At 40.3% G+C, this 21940-nt stretch overlaps 1 protein-coding gene across 7 annotated transcripts in view; it reads right to left on the reverse strand.

Annotated features, from left to right (window-relative positions):
* Nucleotides 1-21940, reverse strand: part of Babam2 (BRISC and BRCA1 A complex member 2) — a 383627-nt gene that overhangs the window by 141293 nt on the left and 220394 nt on the right. The window contains exons 9-11 of one of the 7 annotated variants that reach the window (XR_010040993.1): nt 21747-21936; nt 21614-21643; nt 1-10181 (exon numbers count right to left, since the gene is read on the reverse strand). The exon at nt 1-10181 is cut by the window's left edge and continues 15981 nt beyond it. The exons of 3 other annotated variants lie outside the window; for them this stretch is intronic. Coding sequence is in view for 3 of the 4 variants with exons in the window: in XM_063230472.1 (XP_063086542.1) it covers nt 21772-21936 (165 nt within the window). In the remaining variant the exon portion in view is untranslated. Of the gene's footprint in view, nt 21937-21940 lie in introns of all 7 variants that reach the window. 3 more of the 7 variants (XM_063230472.1, XM_063230468.1, XM_063230458.1) reach the window with 3 other exon arrangements.

Genomic DNA, 21940 nt, shown 5'->3' on the forward strand with positions numbered 1-21940 from the left:
CTGACATAACATGTCCAACCAAACTTCAGAGGTCTCAAAGACAGCATTATGCAGTGGAACACATTACTTTTGAACACAGATTCAATAAATAGAAACTCAGAGGCTAAGATTTAGATTACCAATCCAAAGTCTTGACCAAAACCAAGTTGAACTGAGAAAGTGTTTCAAAGCTGCTGAGTAAAGAAATTCACATGTGTGTGAAAGAATGCAGCAGGTAGAAAGCCACTAGGTAGCAAAAGCAGGTACTGCATTTTTCATACTCCAAATACACTAACTAGCAGCTCAGAAAACAGGTGTGGCAAGCAACAACCAATCAATATAATGCCCAATAAAGAAAGCATATGAGCAAAGGGAAAAAAAGGCAATTTGTGAATAAGCCTCTGTAAAGAGAAGCATCCAAGAAACAGGATCCAAAATCTTAATGTGTCTTTGCATCTTTAAATGCTAAAGCCATGGAGGAAAAAAAAATCTTCAAGTGAAATGCTATGAAGTGTTAATGTATCAAAGTGTTACCACTAAGAATAACACACAAAACTGCTCAAGGGTTTTATTACAAAGACAAATACAGAGATAGGAGAGCTGTAACTGAGTGAAGGAAAAGACGGCTTCGCAGAGCCACCTAGTTCCTGCAGGTTTTTCAGGGATGAAACAAGATCATACATGTAAGTCCCCAACTAAGCTACAGACCTGAACTACTGGCACATAAACTTTATCAAACTTCTGGGATAGTTATCAGCAAATTGAGTGGATCTCCATTATCAGACTCAATACCGAATACCCATCCTTTAACACTTTGCTCCATCACACCTCTTCCACAGGGCCTTCCCTTTCTGAACTTTAACTCTGCAAAGGAAACTTACTAGTGATGATAACACTGGTTTTGGTATTCCAGTATCATACTATTTTTAGTGACTCAAATGCCAATATTACTGTTGGAGAATGATTTCTGAGTGGGTGTGGGTGAGCAGCTCCGCTCATCTTTGCCTCTCCCTGGTTCTTGTTCCCTAGTTACTTCTGCAACCATTCCTGTCTCCCTAGCTACTCAACCTGAATGCCTTCACTATGTCTCAGCTCCTACAATGGCCCCTCTGCACGCCAAGATGAAAAAAAGCTCAGGCTGCACTTGGAGAAGGAGAAGACCCCTTGAAGTTGGGGTACTTCCTCCCTGGGGAAGAGCCGGCAGAGCAAAAAATCCAAGTTTGTGTTGACACCACTGGAAGAGCTAAAAGCTGCCCTCAGCACAGCAAAGTGCTCGATAGCTGGACTCAAGGAGGTCCTCTGAGCACAGCATAAGGCTCCAAAGCCCTGCTGCGTACCACAAGGCAGTTCCAGGGGGCCCAGGCAGAGGAGCTGTGCCCCCAAACCCTTGGAGCACGTGGCTTTTTATCACAAGTTATTTAATTCAAGAATCTGGAACCTTAGCAAGGTGGACGGCTCAGTTTCTGCTGTGGTCTTGTGGGACAGTGGAGGGACAATGCTATGGTAATACAGGTACTGTCGGACAGCTTCAATTTCTCAGGAAAACACACCCTCAGGAAACTCAGCTATTCTGACATGATACATTCACTTCAATCACTCCTTTAAAAACCATTCTTTAAAAATAAAAGCAGTCCCTAGCAGATGAGGTTTGTTACATTTTTGTGGCGCCTAGTAAATAATCCAGCCAGCCCATCATATAAACCTGCCCTCCTGGCGAGGTGTCAGTGCTCATGAAAAGAGAGAAAGTCTGCGTGGAGACTACGAATCCTGGAAGGCAGCTGCTGACTCAAGAAGGGCCTAGACATTCTCTCCAAGAAAAGTTTGAACTAAAGTTTCTGTTTAGGGAAATCAGGAGATGTATCAGGCAACCAATCTAAAATTTTTAATTTGTCAAGGAAGGGACCAAATTTTATTGAAAGCATTTCTGATTATCTTGCTCTAAATTATACTCACCTGTGAATTATCTGGATATTAGTAATCAGTTACTAACTATAGCTCGGCAGGAGCCGCAGGAAGACATGACTGTGCAGCAGAGAAGGACGCCGCCATCTCCGTCCCAGCTCCTCGGTGCCCAGAGCAGCCGCGCTGCTGCAGCGTGGAGCCGTGAACACGGCCTGAGTCACTGCAGAGCTGCAGACACAGTGTCTCAGAGGAATACAAAACCTCACGGGATCCTTTTAGAACTTACGGAACAAAGCCAAAAGTCGCAGGCATCTGCAAAGGCCCTGCCTGCTCCCCACCAATGCCCAGGGTCTTCTGACTACAATACCGCCTTCTGCTGGGCGCTGCTTTCTTTACAAGGGAGACCTCTGGCAGCCGTTAGCCCTAAGGCTCCTGTCAAACACTGACAAGGACATTGGGCGGTGAGAGATTGCTCATCACTGTCTCAGTCTTAAAAGATTCTTTAAAAATAACACATTCCTTAAAGATAAAGAAAGAAGGTTCAGACCCTGGGAGGGTCCAGGTCGGTTCCTGCGTCTTACAGGGCAGACTCCAGGGAGGGCGAGGGAACCTACTCCCACTGTTCCACGCCTGGGGACGAAGGAGGACACAGGCCCGGGACACGGGCTCTCGACTCCCTCAGCTGCTCCTTCCCAGCCTCACTGCCTCCCGCAAGGGCAGCGCGGTTCTTCCCCGGCTTTCTAACTGCTCAGCAGCGGGACGTCTGTGAACAGGTCCTCCTTTCACAGGCAGCAAGTGCCACAGACTGTTCCGTTAGTGTATCTTAGCTCAGCCTGGTTACAAGTTCAGACTTAAAACCATCGGAGCGCTCATCAGCAATTCCATGATCTGGAGAGGAAGGAGAAAGAGTGAGTTCACCCCTTCTGGCTGTTGTCAGGAAGAAGAAGTGGCAGCACTCCAGCTTTCCCTCTTCCCTCCGTGTCGCCATGTGTCCCCGGCACTCTTCAGTTTTTTACTATAAGCTCTGCAAATGGCAAGAGGAAGCCAAGTGGGAGAGAATACGGAGCACGAGCCTCCGAATCAGGCAGGGCCAGATTTCAGTGTCCTTTCTGCTTTTCACTTGTAGCGTAGGTTACTTAGCTTGTCTGAAACACAATTTCCTCACTTACAAAATGTAAAGCATCAGCTACTTCCTACACTTTTTGCAAAGATGAAATGAAGTCATACATGTAAAGCACATAGTGCCTGGTTCACAGGAATGCCTCAGAGAAATCTGTTCCCTTCTTCCCACTTCTGCTGCGTTGGATTTTTTTTTTTTTTCTTTTTTGGTTTTTTGAGAAAGGGTCTCACTACATACTTCAGGCTGGCATTGAACTCAGCATGAACCTCCTGCCTCAGCCTCCCAAGTGCTGGGATTATAGGCACACACTACCATGTTCGACCGTGTTAAATTTTAAACACATAATTTAACCAGCCTCCTCTGTATAATGGAAGATAATATACACTTTGGATGAAAAGACACTATATAAAACAAAATGTGATTATTAACTATCAAGACAAATACCTGCAGGCATTCATTCACTTTATAAAATATGCAAAGGTACCAATTCACTAATAAATATGCTACAGCATGAGCTTGTCCTAAGATGCCAATTTGCTGAAGAGAAGAATGTGCCAAAGTGCCCTGAACGTTGACTAAAGCAGCTCGAGAGGTTAGTTCTCCCTAAGAGAGGCTGAGCACTAAAATAAGAATCAACAACCACTCACCTCTGCATAAGCAGAACCTAGGAAAACAGCAGCGGTAGAAGCATGTGGTGGGATTTATGCAAGCCTCACAAGAAGCCTACACTCTCTTTCACTCCAGATCTGCTGGGACTAGTTATGAGAATACGCAAGTGTGTAAGGTAGCCAGGTATTACTTTTAACTGTGGAAAATAGAGATGAAGACATGCACACCCTACCTAGCCTGCAAAAAATAGGGACGACAATGCATTCCCTATCAAGTCTGCAAAGGTAATCACTGAGAATGCACTCTATAAAGCAGAAGTGTAAAATTAAATTATTACTTAGCCAGCATACAAAGATACGGAATGAAACACTAGGATAAGGAGGCCCCAAAGTACAATGACAAGGCAGAGGATGGAAGCCATTACTCCAACTGGGAGGACACAAAGCCAAGGTTCCAAAGAAGTAGCACCTGAGGGCTGAGGACAATGTGGCCAGTACTCAGCAGGTAGACCACACCCGATTATGCCAAGAGAACAGGCTCTGGTTAGAAACATACACAATACTAACTTACATTGAGCTTAATTCCAGAAACATGCAATTAAAACAATAACAATGCTGTAACCATTTCTACTCCTTGTCTTTAGATAGTATAGTACCCGATAGTACAGTACAGTATAGTACAGTACGATGGGCTAGAGTTCTTAATTCCTGTCTTCACTAGAACGAGTTACATGTTACTCGTCTATCACACCAAAGTGCCTTGCTGTTAATACTGACGAGCCGAGATCACAAGGTTAACAGGGTTTTTTGCACAGGCCCTATGCCAGTCTGAGCTGCATGGATTTCTACAGGTGATCGCAGATCCGTAAGGCTACCGGGGGATGATCACTTACTGCAAGGAGACTTGGAAACATGAGGAGGAGGAAAGCCCACGCTGGTGCCTGTTCCCCTGGCCCTGAGATGAGGTGCGAGTACTGGACACAGTGAGGGGCAGTTACTCACAGCTGTTCAGGTAACAGTTAGATGTGAGTGACAACTGGGCTTGGTGTGCCCTGCACTCCTCTTTCCTGAAAGCAGATCAGACTGGACCTTTGAGGCTCCTCGTGTATGCATTTGTATTAGGTGAACTAAGTGAGTCCAGTCTAACATAGCTGGATCCTAGCCATCTCCTCTCCAGGTGAGGTGTACAACTGACAGCCACCAAAGAGAAAGAAAAAAGGCTGGGTTACATCCCTCAAAATGTGGTTAGGAGGCAATATGGCTTGATGAGCTCCAGTACCTCTAGTTTCCTTGGTAACCTAACTATGTACTAAATGGTTTCCATGGCAAAACATGTTCCGGAGTCCAAATAACCAACCTACACATACAATTTGGAATGTAACTTATTAGTGGGGGAGCTGCCCACACTTGAAAAAATTAATAAGCTTAAAAACAGCCTTAGTAATCGTATTGCAGCATCAAAGCAGATGCCTCTGGGAGCCCATCTGAAGGGCACCATATCAGAGAAGGGGCCAGGGAAAGGGAGTCGGATCTAAAGCGTGCCAGGCTGAGCACACACCACTGTCACTTCAGTACACAACACTCTTAAGAGTTGAGATCTTGATCTGAAAGTACTGGGCCAATAATCACAGAACAAGAGTAAAGTATGCCTGGGGTCCCTAGAAATCGCTTCTAAGAACAGAAATAAAATCCTCAAACAACCTAGTAAGGTATTCAGTTTACCATCAATGTACTCCAAGAAAAAGAAGGTATTATATCTTCTTTTTCAGTTGGGGTACTAAGACCTCGTCACAGGGATATGGAAATGTACAGAGACATAGATGTGGTCTCAGCTACAGGGGTTACTTACATAGCACACAAGGGGCAAGGATGCCCAATGCCCCGCACAGCAAAGGACAGAACTATCCAACAAGATGAATGTAACACCTACATTGAGAAACGTGTCTTACTACTGAAAAAATTCCCTAGTGGGAAAAAGTCATAATTTTAATGCATTTATCACTTGTTCTTTCTTCTTTAAAAACAAAACGAAACAAAACAAAAAGGGGCAAACAACCAAGTAATGCTTTTACAGGTTTTACCTCTTTAGTCAGTATCACAAGATTATAGACTTAAATAAGCAAATGATCCAAAGAGTATTTAAAATGATTTTTCAAAAGGAAACAACTTTAACTTTTAAGACAAGCCAGTGCTCAAAAAGCAGAGGTAAACAGAGGCTCTACTGAGAGGCTTGCAGGGTAAACCTGGGCTGGTGCCTATCTGAACCTTGAGGTTCAGAGTCTTTGGCTAACGGTCAGGGTACGTGTAGGTCTATCTTTCTCTCTGCAGCTACTGTAGATGTTCTGTCTTACACGCAAGCATTAAGCACCGTCATTAAGTGTAAAGGCCCTAATTTTTTCCAGAAAAAGGCTCCAAATTTTTAGGCCTACAGTAGGCAGAACCTCTAGATCTTTCTTTGTCCTGCTTTTAGTCAAACTCTGGGTCCAGAACAATCTGCTGAAGTCAGAAAACCTAGCTCTAAATCTTTGGAAGGTTTAAGCTCTAATTCTAAACTGAACTAATGAAAAAATCCTGTATTGATTTTTCTTAAAATTCCTAGAAATGCGAAAACTTTGATATATTTAATGGTTCTGGAGATCAAGAGCCAAGATAGGATCAGCAATGGATCCACTGGGGCTGGAGGTCTGCTTAAGCCTTCTAGTTCCAATTAAAACCCTGCTAAGCCTCAGGCCCCCAGAATCTAAGCAGCACCCAGTCACTCCGCAGTTCCAGCCACCAGCTTTCCAAGGCTCAAAGCGGCACATCTGATCTGATGTTATTAGTGACCCACGCTTCCTTCTGTGTGCAGCTTTTTCATATCTTTTGTCCATTTTTCTATTGAATGCTTTGCCACTTTATTAATTGTAAAGAGTTATTTGTTCTAAATACGAATCCTGTAATAATTATTTTAGATTAGTAATCTGTATTGTTACAAGAAATAGCAATTTGGATCTTAATTCAGAGACATGAATGATCCAATGTAGGAAATGTTGAATATACACATGGGAAATATATCAGTAACTTGTGAGAAGGAGACAAAAACATTAAGTCAAAGGAACTTCAACAAGTAAGTTTAAGAATAGTAGCTCACTTCAAAGGATAACATCAAGAAAATAAAAAGATAGTATACAGAATGGGAGAAAACATTTGCAAATCATATATCTAACAAAGGTCTAGTATCCAGAATATATAAAGAAGTCTTACAACTCAATAATAATAACAACCCAATGAAAAATGAGCTAAAGATCTAAATAGGTATGCCTCTCAAGGAATTAAAACATACATATGAAAATTTCTAACCTGAATACAGTATTCATAACAGCATAATTTGTAATTGACAAAAGTAGAAAAACCACAACTGTCCATCAATTGATGAACTGATAAATAAAATGCAATTGATATGTATACACACACACATGCTGTGGGTGTACTGTTCCACATTAAAAATGAGTGAAACAGAGCTATGTGCCAAAGCATGATGAACCTTAAAACCCTGAAAACAGGAAGAAGTCACATTTATTGTATGACTCCACTTATATGGAATGTCCAGAACAGGCAAAGTCAGAAAGTAGATTTGTGGTTGCCATGGGTAGAGAAAACAGGATGGCTGCTAATTGGGGTGTGATTTCTTTTTTGAGGTGGTAAAGATGTTCTAACATTGACTACAGTGATACCTGTACAACTCTGTGACTATACTAAAAACCACTGAAATATTCACTTTAAATAGGTGAGTTGTATGTGAATTATATTTGAATAAAACTTAAATTTGAGGTGAAATTTTCGTATTTCAGCCACAGCATATTTTCCTTTGGGACATGTTGAGGGTAGGTGTCACTAAAACACAAACAGAAAATACAACTTGTACGAGGCGATGACAGTCAATGGATCTGCAAGGCAGGCCTGGAAGTCCGCCATTCTGACGATCCTGGTTCTGCCTCACCAGGAGCACAGGACCTCCTGCTACTTTCTGACGTCCTCTTTAATCCTCTTCAGAGTTCTGTAGTTTTCTTTGTACAGGTCTTTTACTTCTTGGTTAGGTAAATTCCTAGGTGTTTCATTGTTCTTCAAGCTACTGTGAATGGTATCATTTTCACAGTTTCCTTCTCACTGAGTTTATTATTTGTGTACACAAATGGCAATGATTTTTGTGTAATGATTTTGTATCTTGTTACAACAAAAGAATAAATCAGAAGAGAGAATGGGGGAAAACTTTACCATCTACTCCTCAGGATTAATATCTAGAATATACAAGGAACTCAAAAAAATTAAATCACCTAAAATTGAGGACCCAATCAAGAAATGGGCAAGAGAAATGAACAGACATTTCACAGAGTAAAAAAATATAAATGTCAACAAATATTTGAAAAAACATTCAACATCTCTGGCCATTAGAGAAATGAAAATTAATGTAACTCAGATTCTACCTAACTCTGGAAAGAACAGCAATCATTTAGAAATCAAACAGTGACAAATGCTGGCTTGGCTGTGGTGAAAAAAGAACCCTCCTACATCACTGGTGGGAATGTGAAATGGTACAGCCATTATGGAAATCAGTATGAAGACTTCTCGAAAAACCAAAATTAGAAATCCCACAGGACTCAGCTATCCCCCTTTTAGGTATCTTCTCCAAAGACTTAAGACATCCTCCTACAGCACTCTATGCCCAACAATGTTTACAGCAGCATAACTTGTAATAGCTAAGTCCTGGAAAAGGTCTGTATACCCATCAACAGATGATTGGATAAAGAAAATATGGTGTCCATATAAAATGGAATGCTACATGGCTACAAAGAATGACAAATTTAAGACATTTGTAGGGAAATGAATACACCTGAAAAATATGTTGAGTGAAATAAATGAAACACACAAGCTTAAATATCATATGATACCTCCCACTTGAGTAAGGCAAAATGTAACCGAGGAGAATAACAAAGGATGGCTAGAAGAGGACAAGAGGATGGATCTCTTACAATAGGAGAAAGGACCAAGGGAACAAGGTGAGAAGTGAGGAGAGAAAGAGGAAGGAAGAAGAAAGAAATGCCACGTACAGGAACCTGATGATCTCAATTAATGTAAGTCTTATATGTCATAGCATGAGCCAAGACTAATGCTATCAACTACAATGAAAACTGGGACAGAGGAATTAGAAGAGGGAAGGGGGGTGAAGGGAAGGGGAAGTGCATTCAGAAAATAAAGGAAGCTCCTGCAGCACACACACCTAAGCATTCCCCACAGTCCTGTGCGACACTTGGATCCCTAAGTTTATTCGTCCCGTGTAACTGCAAGATTGTGCCTTCTAACGCACTTCTCCCCACTTTCTTACCTTTTGCTGCTTTTTAAATTTTCTGCTAGTACATGTTTACAGTGCACACTGCTTACACTCATCTTAGGGAGCAGGGACACACCTTCATTCTCTTCACTCCCCCTCCCTCCTCTCGTCTTTTCCTCCTTCTCTACATCCTCTTCCCACCGGCCAAAGCCCTATCTCTCTGTTTCCTATTCTTTTTATTTCAAAAATCAACTAAGCTTGTATATCCAGTTTATGTCACTCATCATTACAGTCTCAAACTGCATCTATTTTCCTACAAATGACTCAAGTTTATCCTCTCTATGGCAGGGTATTACTCCCTTGCTTATAAATAATTTTCTCTATATGTAAGTAATTTTCTGTACTTCCGAGAAGATGGTGGGCAGTAAGCAGTGGAGAAAACAGCCTCTCTGGCAGTCATCTTGCAGATGCTGGAATAGCATCGAGAGGAAGACAAGAAGGAAGGAGGTGGGTCCCCTAGAGCCAGGAAGAATCTGAAGTGTGAACTGCAATCTACAGAGAGAGAGAGAAAAGAGAAACTTAAGGAAGAAGCAGCCAGAGGTGCCTTTGCCCTGAGACGGGACTCACTGCAGGAGGGGAGCTGTTCAAAGTGGGGGACACATGGTCACAGTGACGGTGATGGCTGGTGACCCTGCAGGCCTCCGCAGAGACGCAGCGCAGCAGTGGAGGGGAGCCTCGGACGTGGAGCACGGCACTGCTGACAGCCGGGAGCCATCTCGGAGATGGGCCGGCTGAGCTCAGAACCCAGGACTGCTGCCAGCTGCGTCTAGCAGCCCCCAGCTGGGCGCAGACCTGTGCACACTGCTGGACTGCAACAAGCTCCATGAGTCTGGTCTCAGGGCAGGTCGCAGAGTCACCTACTCCCCAACCAAAAACAAACAAAAACCTGCTGCCTTGTCGGGATGACTTGGGACTGTCTCCACAGGTTGTCTACTAGTGAAACCAAAGAGAATTCTGAAAGTGGACTGTTGGTCTTTTTCATTTTTCTCTTTCTCCTTCATTGCTTTATATGAGCATGAAAGTGGTCGCTCACCTCTTTGTGGGTTCTCTTCTGTTCTTCTATCTCTCTCACCTCTCTTTTCCTTCAGTCTTCTGCACCAGTTTCTCCAGGTTGCTGTGATGCCCCATTGTCTTCCAATCCTACTTATCTCTTTCTCTTCTTCCCCTTCTTTATTTTCTCCTTAATCCATTTTAAATTTGAATGCTCAAGGGCAAAATTGACATATTATAGACTTACATATTGCATATAATTATCTGGTTTACATTTTTTATATAATCAAAAACGCAGTTGATACAGTTAAAGTTGCAAATTAAGGGTTAGCTCAGTTTCTTGTTTTCTAGGCTGTGTTTAGTGTGTATAGTGGTACTGGTACCATTATAGCCAAAATTGACATAATTGTCCTTCACAGCTGTTGATCTTGGTATTACATGACTGAGATTAACTAAAGGTCACAGAAAATATGATGGCACAGTACCAAAGACTCAGGGACTAGGCCAAACAAGCAACAACTTTTCATCTCCAACAACCCAAAGAGGTAAGATCTTCCAACAGACTCAAAAACCAAAAACCTGGAAGATACCTCAGAGAAGTAATCATCACTGAAGGGTCCTAAACATTACCAATAAAGGAACCCACCACAGGCAATTTATAGGCACCACCCAGGGATTAAACAAAAAAAAAAAAAAAAAAAAGGAGGGGGGAATTAAAAAAAAAAGAAAGAAAATAAAATGAGAAGACACTTAAGCAAAATGTAACCTCAGATAACCAGTTCACCAAAGGCAAATCCAGGGGGCAATGAGGTGGGGCAATCTGGAAGCCCCCAGCAGGCCTATCTGACCTGGTAACAACAAAGCAACTGAATGAGGCTCTGGGAAAAAATGAAATCAGAAACAATCTCTCAGATAACTACAGGGATTACCAAAATACACACCATTCTTACAATGTTAGAACAGACACAGACCAAAAAACAGACCAGTTTAAGCCAATTAAAGATGAGCACAGGAAAGAAATGGAATCCATAAAGCAGATTCAAGCACATAGCCAGGAGAATAAAAACTAGATCAAAAGCATTTGAATCAGATCCAGCCAGTGTGAGGACAGGATCTCAGATGTTGAACACAGGCTTGCAGTTAGCAACTAGGAAAACAAAAATTTCTCAAAAACAGCAAGGAAATCAATCCAAAAGCTACTAGATGAGACAAAGAAGAATAACTTAAGACTAATTGGAGTAAATGAACAAGCAGGAGATACCACAAATGACATTAAAAAATGTTAACAGACATTCTGACAAAAAACTTTCCTGGTAGAGAAAAAGAACTTGGCATGCAGATTAAAGGTACATAGAACTCAAATTAGCAGTGATCAAAAAAAATTAATAGTCATGCATAACATAGTCAAGATTCCAGAAATCCAACACAAGAATACAATCCTAAAAGCTGTTAGAGAAAAGAAACAAATCACCTATAGAGGAAAGCCCATCAGAATCACAGCAGACTTCTCAGCACAAAAACTCTCAAATCAAAGACAGCGTGGAGTGAAGTATTCCAACTTGCAAAGGAAAACAACTTTCAATCCCAAGTGATGTACCTACAAAACTATGGAGAATAAGATACTTCCATGACAAAGAATATCTGAGGAAATTTATAATCACGAAACCAGTACTCCCAAATGTCAATTTTGAAGGACATTCTAAAAAGAGATAATAAAGACTACTGCTCCATGGACTCCAGCAGAAGGAATGCACCTGAGAAGGCAAACAGAGGGAGGTCAAAAAAAGGGAGAGCCAACAATAGGAAAAAACATGACAAGGATAAGTCAATACATATCAGTTGCATACATCAATGTTAATGGTCTCAATTCATCAATCAAAAGACATAGATTGGCAGAATGGATCAAGAAGCAAGGTCCAACAATATCCTGCATACAAGAAACACATTTAATTCAAAAACAAACTCATAGACTGAAAAGTCAAAGGATGGAAAACAAAACTTCATGCAACAAGAACCCAGAGAAAAGTAGGAATAGCTATTCTATTTGCAGACAAAGTAATTTTAAGGCAAGACTACTTAAGAGAGAAAGAAGATCACTATACACCCTTGTAAAGGGAACAATCCAAGAGGAGGAGATATCATAAATATATATGCAACAAATACCAGTGCACCCAACTATATAAAACAATTACTAACAGACATGAAAAGTCAAATAAGCCCTAGTACAATTGTATTAGGAGACCTCAATACCCCACTGTCACAAAAAGACAGATCAACTAGACAAAAATCAGTAATGAAATACTAGAACTAAATCAAACTTTAGAACCAATGGACTTAGTAGATGTCTATAACGTGTTCCACCCTACAACAGAGTACACATTCTTCTCAGTTGCACCTGGAACATTCTCCAAAATAGATCATATACTGGCTCATAGAATATGCTTAAGTAAATGTAAAGGAATTAAAATTATTCCATACATACTATCAGACCACAATGCAATGAAACTGGAAATCCACTCCAGAGGAAACCACAGGAACTTCATAAACACATAGAAGTTAAAAAGCACCCTAGTGAACAACCAGTGAGTCACAGATGAAATTAAAGAAGAAATTAGTTTTTACAGTCAAATGATAACAACACCACAACATATTGGAACTTGTATGAAACAATGAAAGCAGTTTTAAGAGGGAAATTTATAGCAGTAAATACCCGTATCAGGAAAACAGCAAGTACATACAAACAACTTAATGTTGAACCTCAAACTTCTAGAAAAAGAAGAGCAGGCTAAGTCAAAAGATCATACAAGGTAGGAAATTATAAAGAACAGAGCAGAAATTAACACTCAGAAGACTAAAAACAAAATACAAAGAATCAATGAATTGAAGAGTTGGTTCTTTAAATAAAATTGACAAGCCCTAAGCCAAACTTACCAAAAAAAAAAGAAAGAAAGAAAAGGCTCAAATTCACACAATTAGTAATGAAAAGGGTGAAATCACAATGGACCTTACAGAAGTTCAGAAGATCATCTATACCTACTTTGAAAGCTTGTATTCTAATAAGATAGAAAATACAGAAGAAATGGACAGAATCCTAGATACATATGAATTAAGAAAGCTGAACCAAGAAGACATAAAATCCTAAATAATCCAATATTAATAAATGAAAACAAAGATGTAATTTAAAACATATCAGCAAACAAAGCCCAGGCCTTGACAGATTCACTGCTGAATTCTACAAGAAATTTAGAGAAAACCTAACACTACTACTTTTCAAACTCTTTAATGAAATTTAAAGGGAAGCAATATTTCCAAATTCACTTCTGGAAGCAAGCATTATCCTGATACCAAAACGAGAGAAAGATCCAATTAAGAAAGAGGTCAATTCCCCTAACGAACATTGATGCAAAATGCTCAATAAGATATTGGCAAATAGATTGCAGCAAGTTGTCAAGAAAATTGTATACCATGATCAAGTGGGATTCATCCCAGGGATGCAGGAGTGGTTCAAGACATGTAAATCCATAAATGTAATACATTATATTAACAGAGCCAAGGACAAAAATCATATGATCATCTCAATAGATGCAGAAAAGCTTCTGACAAAGTGTAGCACCCATTTATGATAAAAAAGTACAGAGAATGGGAATAGATGGTCTTTATCTTAATCTGATAAAAGCGATCTATGACAAACCAACAGCCAACATCATACTAAATGCACAAAAACTGAAAGTTTTTTCTCTAAACTAGTAGCAAGATAAGGATGCCCACTATCTGCACTCTTATTCAACATAGTCCTGGAAACTTTAGCTGGAGCAATTATACAATATAAATAAATAAATGGAATAAGATAGGAAAGGAAGAAATTAAATTGTCATTATTTGCAGGTGACATGCTATTCTACTTAGAACACCCCAAAAACTCCACCAAAAGTCTTGTAGATTTAATAAGCAAATTCAGTAATGTAGCTGGTTACAGAGTCAACACTGAAAACTCAATAGCCTTCATGTATACAAATAACAAACTCCCTGAGAGAGAAATCAGGGAAACAACACCTTTTATAATAGCATCCAAAAAAATAAAATACCTAGGAATCAATCTAACAAAGGAGATAAAAGACCTTTACAATGAAAACTATAGTACTCTGAAAAAGGACAATGAAGAGGGCAGTAGAAAATGGAAAGCTACGAGAACAAGAACTCAACAAGAAGCTAAGAACTCTTCTCAGTCGGGGCCATGTATGGGCTGACTGAGGGAGACGCAGACGTCAGCCCTCCCCTGTGAACTGGCACCATCTGTGGACTGCGGGGGAGGAGAACAAGAAGTCAACAGAAGCAAGGCCGCCTGTGAGTCAGAGCCATGTGCAGGCTGACCAGCCCCTTCTGGAAGACAAGAACCACCAATGCTCCTCCTCTGCCTTCCACCCTCTTCTGTAAGCAGCTGCCCGACCTGGAGAAACACAAGCTGTGATGATAGCCAATGAGGTAGAATAAAACAATGCTTGTAGTGTTTAGTGTTTCCCTAACTTTGCACGCCAAAATCTGATCATCTATTCAGAGGATAACAATGAAGGATCTCCTTCTGAAGGTGGTGGCCATTGTTAATTCCCTATTCTCTTGTTTTGAAATCCTGTATCACTCTCATTGTTTTGTTTGGTTGGGTTTTATTCTGTTTTATCTTATTTGATTTTGTTGTTATCTGATGGCATGGGCATCTATTTTGAAGATAATAAGATATACCATGGTAGTCATTTTGGATTTACTATTATCTTGTTTTGAAGTCCTGTGTTGCATTCACTGTTTTGTTCTTATTGGCTCTGTTCTATTGCTATTTTGTTTGATTTTACTATGTCTGAAGCTACAGGCAGCTATTTTGAAGACAAGAAGAGGCACTATGGTAACAATTCTTGATTTCCTATTATCTTATTTTAAATACTGTGTCACACTGTCTTGTTTTAATTGGCTTTATTCTGTTTTATTTTGTTTGGTTTTATTCTCTCTAAATTAAAAGAAAAGAAAATGGAGAGCTATCCTGTGTTCTTGGGTGGGAAAAAACCATATAGTGAAAATGGCCAATCTTCCAGAGATTTGTTGTGGTTTATTTAAATGTTTCTTCAAAGCCTCATTCAGTCAAAGAATTAACTAAGTCTAGCCTTTGTGATTGGTCCACTGTCTAGCGCTCGGATTGGTGGTATGAGTGTTTCACCCGCCCAGGGGTGGAGCCAGTGTAATGGCCAGAGAAGGGCAGCCTTTCTCTTTTGCTTTCTCTTGCTGTATGCACCAGCCATAAATGTCTGCCCTGCCAAGCCACACTGCCTGCAAGCCAACAAAATATAGACTAACACCTCCAAAAACTGTATTTTCCTCCCCTATCTTTGAGTGTCAGGTATTTTGTCTCAACAACGAGCAAAAAATAACTAAGACAAGATTCAATGTCATCTCAATCACAATTCCAATAGCATGTCTTACAGAATTAACAGAAAACCAGTCTAAAATTCATGTGGAACCAGAAAAGACCTAGAACAGCAAAGACAACTGTCTTAGTTATGTTTTACTCGTCGCTGAGACAAAATACCTGATGCATCAAGGTGGGAAAGGAAAGGTTTCTTTCTTACAGTTTTTGGAGGTTTCAGTCCATACTCAGCTGGCTCCAAGGCAGGGCCACAGTTCATGGCAGCTGCAAACAGCAAGGCAGAAATGGGCAAGAGAGCCAGACACACCTTCTTCCTGCCATTACATTACATCCTGGCTCCACCCCTAGGCCAGTGTAGCACTCACACCCCCAATCCAGTGCTAGACAATCAACCAATCACAAATGTACAATGCAAATGCATGAGGCCTGGGGGCCACCAACATAAACCATGACAACTACCTAGGGCAACAAAGATAAGACAGGGGCATCATAATCCCTGACTTGAAATTATACTATAAAGATACTGTGATAAAAACAATGTGGTACTGGCAAAAAAAAAAAAAAAAAAATCCAAAGATCAGTTAAATAGATTAGAAGATGTAGAAACAACTCTAGACACACTAAGCCACCCATCTTTGACAAAGGTGCCAAACACATTTATTTGAAGAAAGATAGCCTCTTTAAATAAATGGTGCTGGAAATACTGGCTCTATACAAGCTGAAGAGCAAAACTGGACTCAGATCTTTCACCATGTATCAAGCTAAAATCAGAATGGATTGAAGATCTTAATATTAAAACAGAAACATTGAATCTTCTGGAAGATAGAGAGTAGATATCTTGAAGACATTAGTGTAAGCAAAGACTTTATGAACAAAATCTCAATTGCACAGAAACTATCACAAAGAATCAACAACTGGGATCTTGTCCTATTGAAAAGCTTTTGCACAGCAAGAGAAACCACCACCAGAGTGAAGAGACAGCCCACAATGTGGGAGAAAATGCTTGCCAGCTTTTTCTCAGACAAAGAATTACTAGGGAGATCATATAAAGAACTCAAAAAAATCAACCCTGCCAGATTTTAAAAATGGGCATCTGAGATAAATACAGACTTCTCAGATGAAGAAGTACAAACAACAAATAAATATGCAAAAAAATGTTCAAGAGAAATCATTCAAGAAATGCAAATTAAAACAACACTAAGATTCCACCTCACCCCAGAAAGAATGGCTAATATCAAGAAATCAAGCAATAATAAATGCTGGAGGGGCTGTGGGGGAAAAGGAACCCCTCACCACTGTTGGTGGGAATGCAGACTGATGCAACCACTGTGGAAATCAGTGTGGAGAGTCCTCAAAAAACTAGGCCCAGCTGCCCCATTAGACCCAGCTATTCCCCTTCTGGGAATCCTCCCAAAAGAATTAAAAACATTATACCATAGCAATACATGTCACCCATATTTAGATAGCAGCATAATTTGTAATAGCCAGATTTTGGAAACAATCTACGGGCCATCAACTGAGGAATGAATAAAAAAGATGTGGTATTTTTATACAATAGAGTACTACTCAGCCATAAAGAATGATAAACTGGAGACTTTTACAATTAATTGGGTGCAATTTGAGATCATACTCATTAGTGAAATAAGATACACATGTATTGTCTCCATGTGAGATGTTGAAAAAAAACAACATATATATATAAATATAGTCAAGACAGTTATACTACTGATTTCTGACTTCACTGAAGAGAAAGATTTGTGCGGGCATTGTTCAGACAATTGAATGCAGATGTATTGTGCCCTGGGGAATGATTTGGTGACGACAATACGCAATGTATGTACCACTGTTGCCCCCGAATGATGTTTTGAAATTTCATTTTAGTTTTCTTTTTTCTTTTTCTCCTTGAAATAAAATGGACTAGGGGGGAATCTTAAATTTTTTCTTATCTCTCTATGCAGTTCTGGCTGGCCTTGAGCTCACTTTGTAGCCCAGGCTGGTTTAAACTCCCAATGATTCTCCTGCCTCAGCCTCTGAGTGCTGGGATTACAGGCGTGCATTACCATGCCCGGTTGCCATCTTTAATTATTTTGGGGAAACACTTAAAAGGAGAATAGCTGGGTTGAATAGAAAATCTAGCCGGGTGTGGTGGCTCACACCTGTAATCTCAGAACTCGGGGGAGGCTGAGGCAGGAGGATCATTTCAAGTTTGAGACCAGCCTGGGCTACAAAGTGAGCTCAAGGCCAGCCTGAACTGCATAGAGACCCTGTCTCAAAAAAAAAAAAAAAGAAAAGAAAAGAAAAAAAGAAAATCTAGGTTTAGTGGGGTTCTTCTGTTTGTTTTGTTTTGTTTTTTGGTCTTGCTTTTCCTGCCCTGACAACCATTACTCTCTTCTCTATTCCTACATATTGGACATTTTTAAAAAGATTCCACTAATAAGTGAGATAATGTGGCACTTTTCTTTCTGTGCCTGACTTACTTCACTTGGCATCCCAGTCTCCTGTTCCTCCACACTATTCATGCAAACGGCACTATTACTTTTGGGGTTTTTTTTGTCTTTTTCCTCTTTATCGGTACCAGGGATCGAACTCACGACTGCCTGCTTGCAAGGCAGGTGCTTCTGCCGCTGAGCTAAATCCCCAGCTCCTACTTTTGGGTTTTTGTTGTTTGTTTGTTTTGTTTTTGGTACCAGAAGTTGAACTTAGGACTTCACACTTGCCACTAAGCTAAATCCCCAAGCAATATTTCCTTTCCCATGGCTGAATAATATTTGTGCACACATGCACGCATGTGTGTATGTGTGTGTGCCACAATCTCTTTATCCATTCAAAATGTAAATAAATAATTCTAACAATGAAAATAATAAAGGTCAATTACTGAAATATCTAACGCCTACACAGATATTCCAAGGGGCTTAATTGATATATGAACAAAAAAAAATCTACAAATTTAAAATGACATTCTTGGGCCAGGGATATAGTTCAGCAGCACAGCACAAGGTCCTGAGTTCGATTCCTGATACCAACTACATACAGACATACATACATAAAATGACATTCTCTAAGTCTGTTTTTGCAAGGAATCTCAATATAGTATTACAATTAATAAGACCTTCAAAACTGTCAAAACAATTTTCCTTAGGTTTAAAACACAATTGGTCATACTAAATTCTGAAACAGTTAAAGTTAGGAAAAAGTACTAGGTTATGGAAAAAAATGAGAACATGAAAGTGTTATCACCATTTGGTCATAAACTCCTTTTCTCAGGGAAACATGGCTATAAAAATCTGTTCCAGGATGAAAACTTGGCACAAAACAACCCAATCTTACATCATACTTTTTAAAGTTTAGGGTGGAGCAGGGAGAGGAGGGATTAAAAGGCAAGACGGGAAAGTTCTTTGCATGTAGAATAAAAGACACTGTGAGTAACATAAAATATTCACTGATGTCAAATTAATGGTCTGGGTCAGCTAACATTTAGCAAGGTGGTAGGTTTCAGAATTTTCCAAGAATAAGCTCTATTTTGTTAAAACTATGAAGGATGACATCTAGTGATGGAAGGGACATTCATCCCCTCTTATGGTCCTGGTAAGTCGTTAGAACTGCTAGTGAAAGACAGCGTGTCTGCATTTAACAAGGAGAGAAACACTCTAACACAATCATTAGTTCTCTGTTGTGGGACTCAAAATCAGACACACTGGGGTCAAATATTACATACTTTCTAATAAAAACTTCACACTATAAAATCTGACAACACTGGCATTGGATTTTCCCTCCAAAACAACAGCAAGGGGATTTCACTTTATATATGCATATTACACATTAATAGCCTTAGTCATTACCCACTCACACCCAACACTTGTAATCAGAAACCAGGCTATTACCTTAGGCGCTAAATAATTACATTTTGAAACTAAGCTATGGACAAAACATACTATACAGTTTCTAGGGAGAAACATTTTATTCTTAAAACTCAAATGGCACGTCTACTTACCCCATCTACATTGTGTTTTAAAACCTAAGTAAATGATAATTAGTATAATAGCCCCTTCACACATTAGCGTGTAGCTGAAACCCTGTCATGAGAAAGCAGTGGAACACCTGGGAGCTAGAAGCTCTGCAGAAGAGATACAACTCACAAGAACTTCATGGAGGCCAAGACTGAAACTCAAGAGCAAAGTGCCATCGTGCTGGCTTCAGCATCCTGGCTCTCACTCCCTCTGGAGTTCTTTTGTCCCACTACCAACTAGATTAGCAAACTGGGTGCCTGCCGGCAGGGAGGCAAGAGAGTGGTAGAGCACTACATGAATCTGTCATCACACTACGAGATGAAACAACAGGGGTCAACGCTGCTTCCTAACATAGGTGTCACGTTAGCTATTTTGAATGAAAGAAAAAAGAAAAGAAATGCAAAGGAAAGAAAGACAAAATGTATTCTTGTGCAAAAAATATCAAGAAACTTAAACAAAGGATTCTTAGAAAAAATGATCATTCATTTTCCCAATCTGTTGGCTCATGACGGCCCAAGGTCCTGGGTTCAGGACATGTTTACTAACTGAATGCACACTGATAAGCCCAGTCTGCAATGAACACATGCTGGGTATGCTGCACAGGCACACATGCACACATGTTTGTTATAGATCGAATGGATATTTGTCACCCTAAAATTCTTATGTTGAGGCTCTAATCCCCAAAGTGATGAGATGACGAATCAGTGTCCTTTGGGAGACAATCGGGTTTAGGTACAGTCAAGAGAGTAGAGTCCCCCTGATGGGATTTGTGCCCTGCCGGAAGAGGAAAGAGATAGATGCCAGGTCTGCCTCTCCCTGCCTCACGGGGTTGAAAACTATCATTTCATAATTTTAAGTCACCTTTTTATATACTGTTGCCTACTTCCATCACATATTTAATGTAAAAGATTAAAGAGAACTTAACTGAAACCATAGGTGAGAGGCATTTAAAGACCTGGTAGAATTCAGACTTCAAGATGGCATGAGAAAGAAGCGCTAGAATCTGATGACAGGCTGGATGCAAGTGGGAGGAGAAGGAGAGCACCGTGCCCAGATATGGAGGAAGCACTGAGTTAGATAAGGCTGATGAGTGATCATTTACGAGGAAAAATAATTAGCTTTTCTTTTGAGCAAGAGTATGATGAGATCAGATTCATGTATTAAAAAGATCACTCTGTCTGCAGTGTGGTAATGACTGAAGTGGAGAAATTAGTCAACAGTCCAATTAGAGACGACAGCAGCTCAGATAAGTGATCTTAAATGATATAAGTTTAATCAAGAAGCACAACAAATAAAGAAAAGTAAAACAGTTTCAGGAGCCACACATCTGGAATATCAGTAGGATGTCATTTACAGTGCATCCACAATCCGAGTCAGCCCCTGGAAAACCGGAACAATCAAGACAAAACTCAGGCAGACACGGTGCCACCAGATAACCCGGAGTAAAACTGTTGGTAACAATTTTAAACAAAGTAGAAAGTTACACTCCTCCAAATTGAGGAGAACCCCCAGGAGTACCTACAGTTCAGATGCCCAGGAGACTTGGTACACAGGGGACTAAGAGCCTGGTGGCACTGAGGCTCCTCAAGACAACGCATCGTGCCGTGGCATGACCTGTCCAGCAGAGGCACAAAGGGTACCGAGCAAGGGAGTGACAGGGATGACACTACGCTTTAGAAAAATTACTAATGTGTGGCAAACAGTGAGCTACAGAGACCTGAACAGGGTCAGGGAGGAGGGAGAGGTGACACGGGAGCCTAATACGGAAGCAAAATCAGCAAGCAATTGTTAAGATAGAAAACGGCAAGGGGAAGGACAAAACAATGGAGGCTTAGTGTCCTGGCCGGGGTTACTGGGAGGGTGATAAAGCCATTAATGAAAATCGCATAGGAGAAGAGTAGATTTTGGAGACAGGAGAGAGGCGGTGTTAGGTGATAATTTGTGTTTTAGGCATCAGACTTGAAGCTACTGTGATGATTCTAGCTTGACACAGTTTAGAAAGCATGGAAAACAATCTAGAATAAGGATCTTAAGTGAGATACGGACTGCTTTCGGAGGATATCCTACTCTTAAAGTTCTGCTCATTTTTCTGGAATAAAGTCAATGGCTCTTAAGATTTTTCAGAGATCTGCATTATCTGCTAAACCTTTAAACACGTGTCGGCTTTGTATATAATAAAAGTTCAAGGTTCTGGGGGCTGGGGATTTAGTTCAGCAACATAAACGCCTACCTTGCAAGTGTGCGGTCATGAGTTCGATCCCTGGTACCGATAAAAATGAAAAAGACCAAAAAAGTTCAAGGTTCTGTAGTTTCATTTTGCATGTAGGTGTCAATGTCTTTTACTTTGCTTATTTAAAACTTACAGTGCTTCCTTTAGCTGAAGGCTTGTTATTCATCAGTACAGGAACATTTTAGGACCTTCTTCTTCCACATTCTAATTTCTTTTTTCTTACTCATAACATGAACCAGTGCTTTTGTTAAGTACCACTTCACGCTCAGACTGTCCGCTGAGAAATATCTTTCTTCTTGTGAGTAAATATAAATCAACAGTGACTGC

Source organism: Cavia porcellus, unplaced genomic scaffold, assembly GCF_034190915.1.
Source record: "Cavia porcellus strain 051 isolate PalLab524CR breed Dunkin Hartley unplaced genomic scaffold, mCavPor4.1 scaffold_1, whole genome shotgun sequence".
In the NCBI taxonomy this organism is placed as follows: domain Eukaryota; kingdom Metazoa; phylum Chordata; class Mammalia; order Rodentia; family Caviidae; genus Cavia; species Cavia porcellus.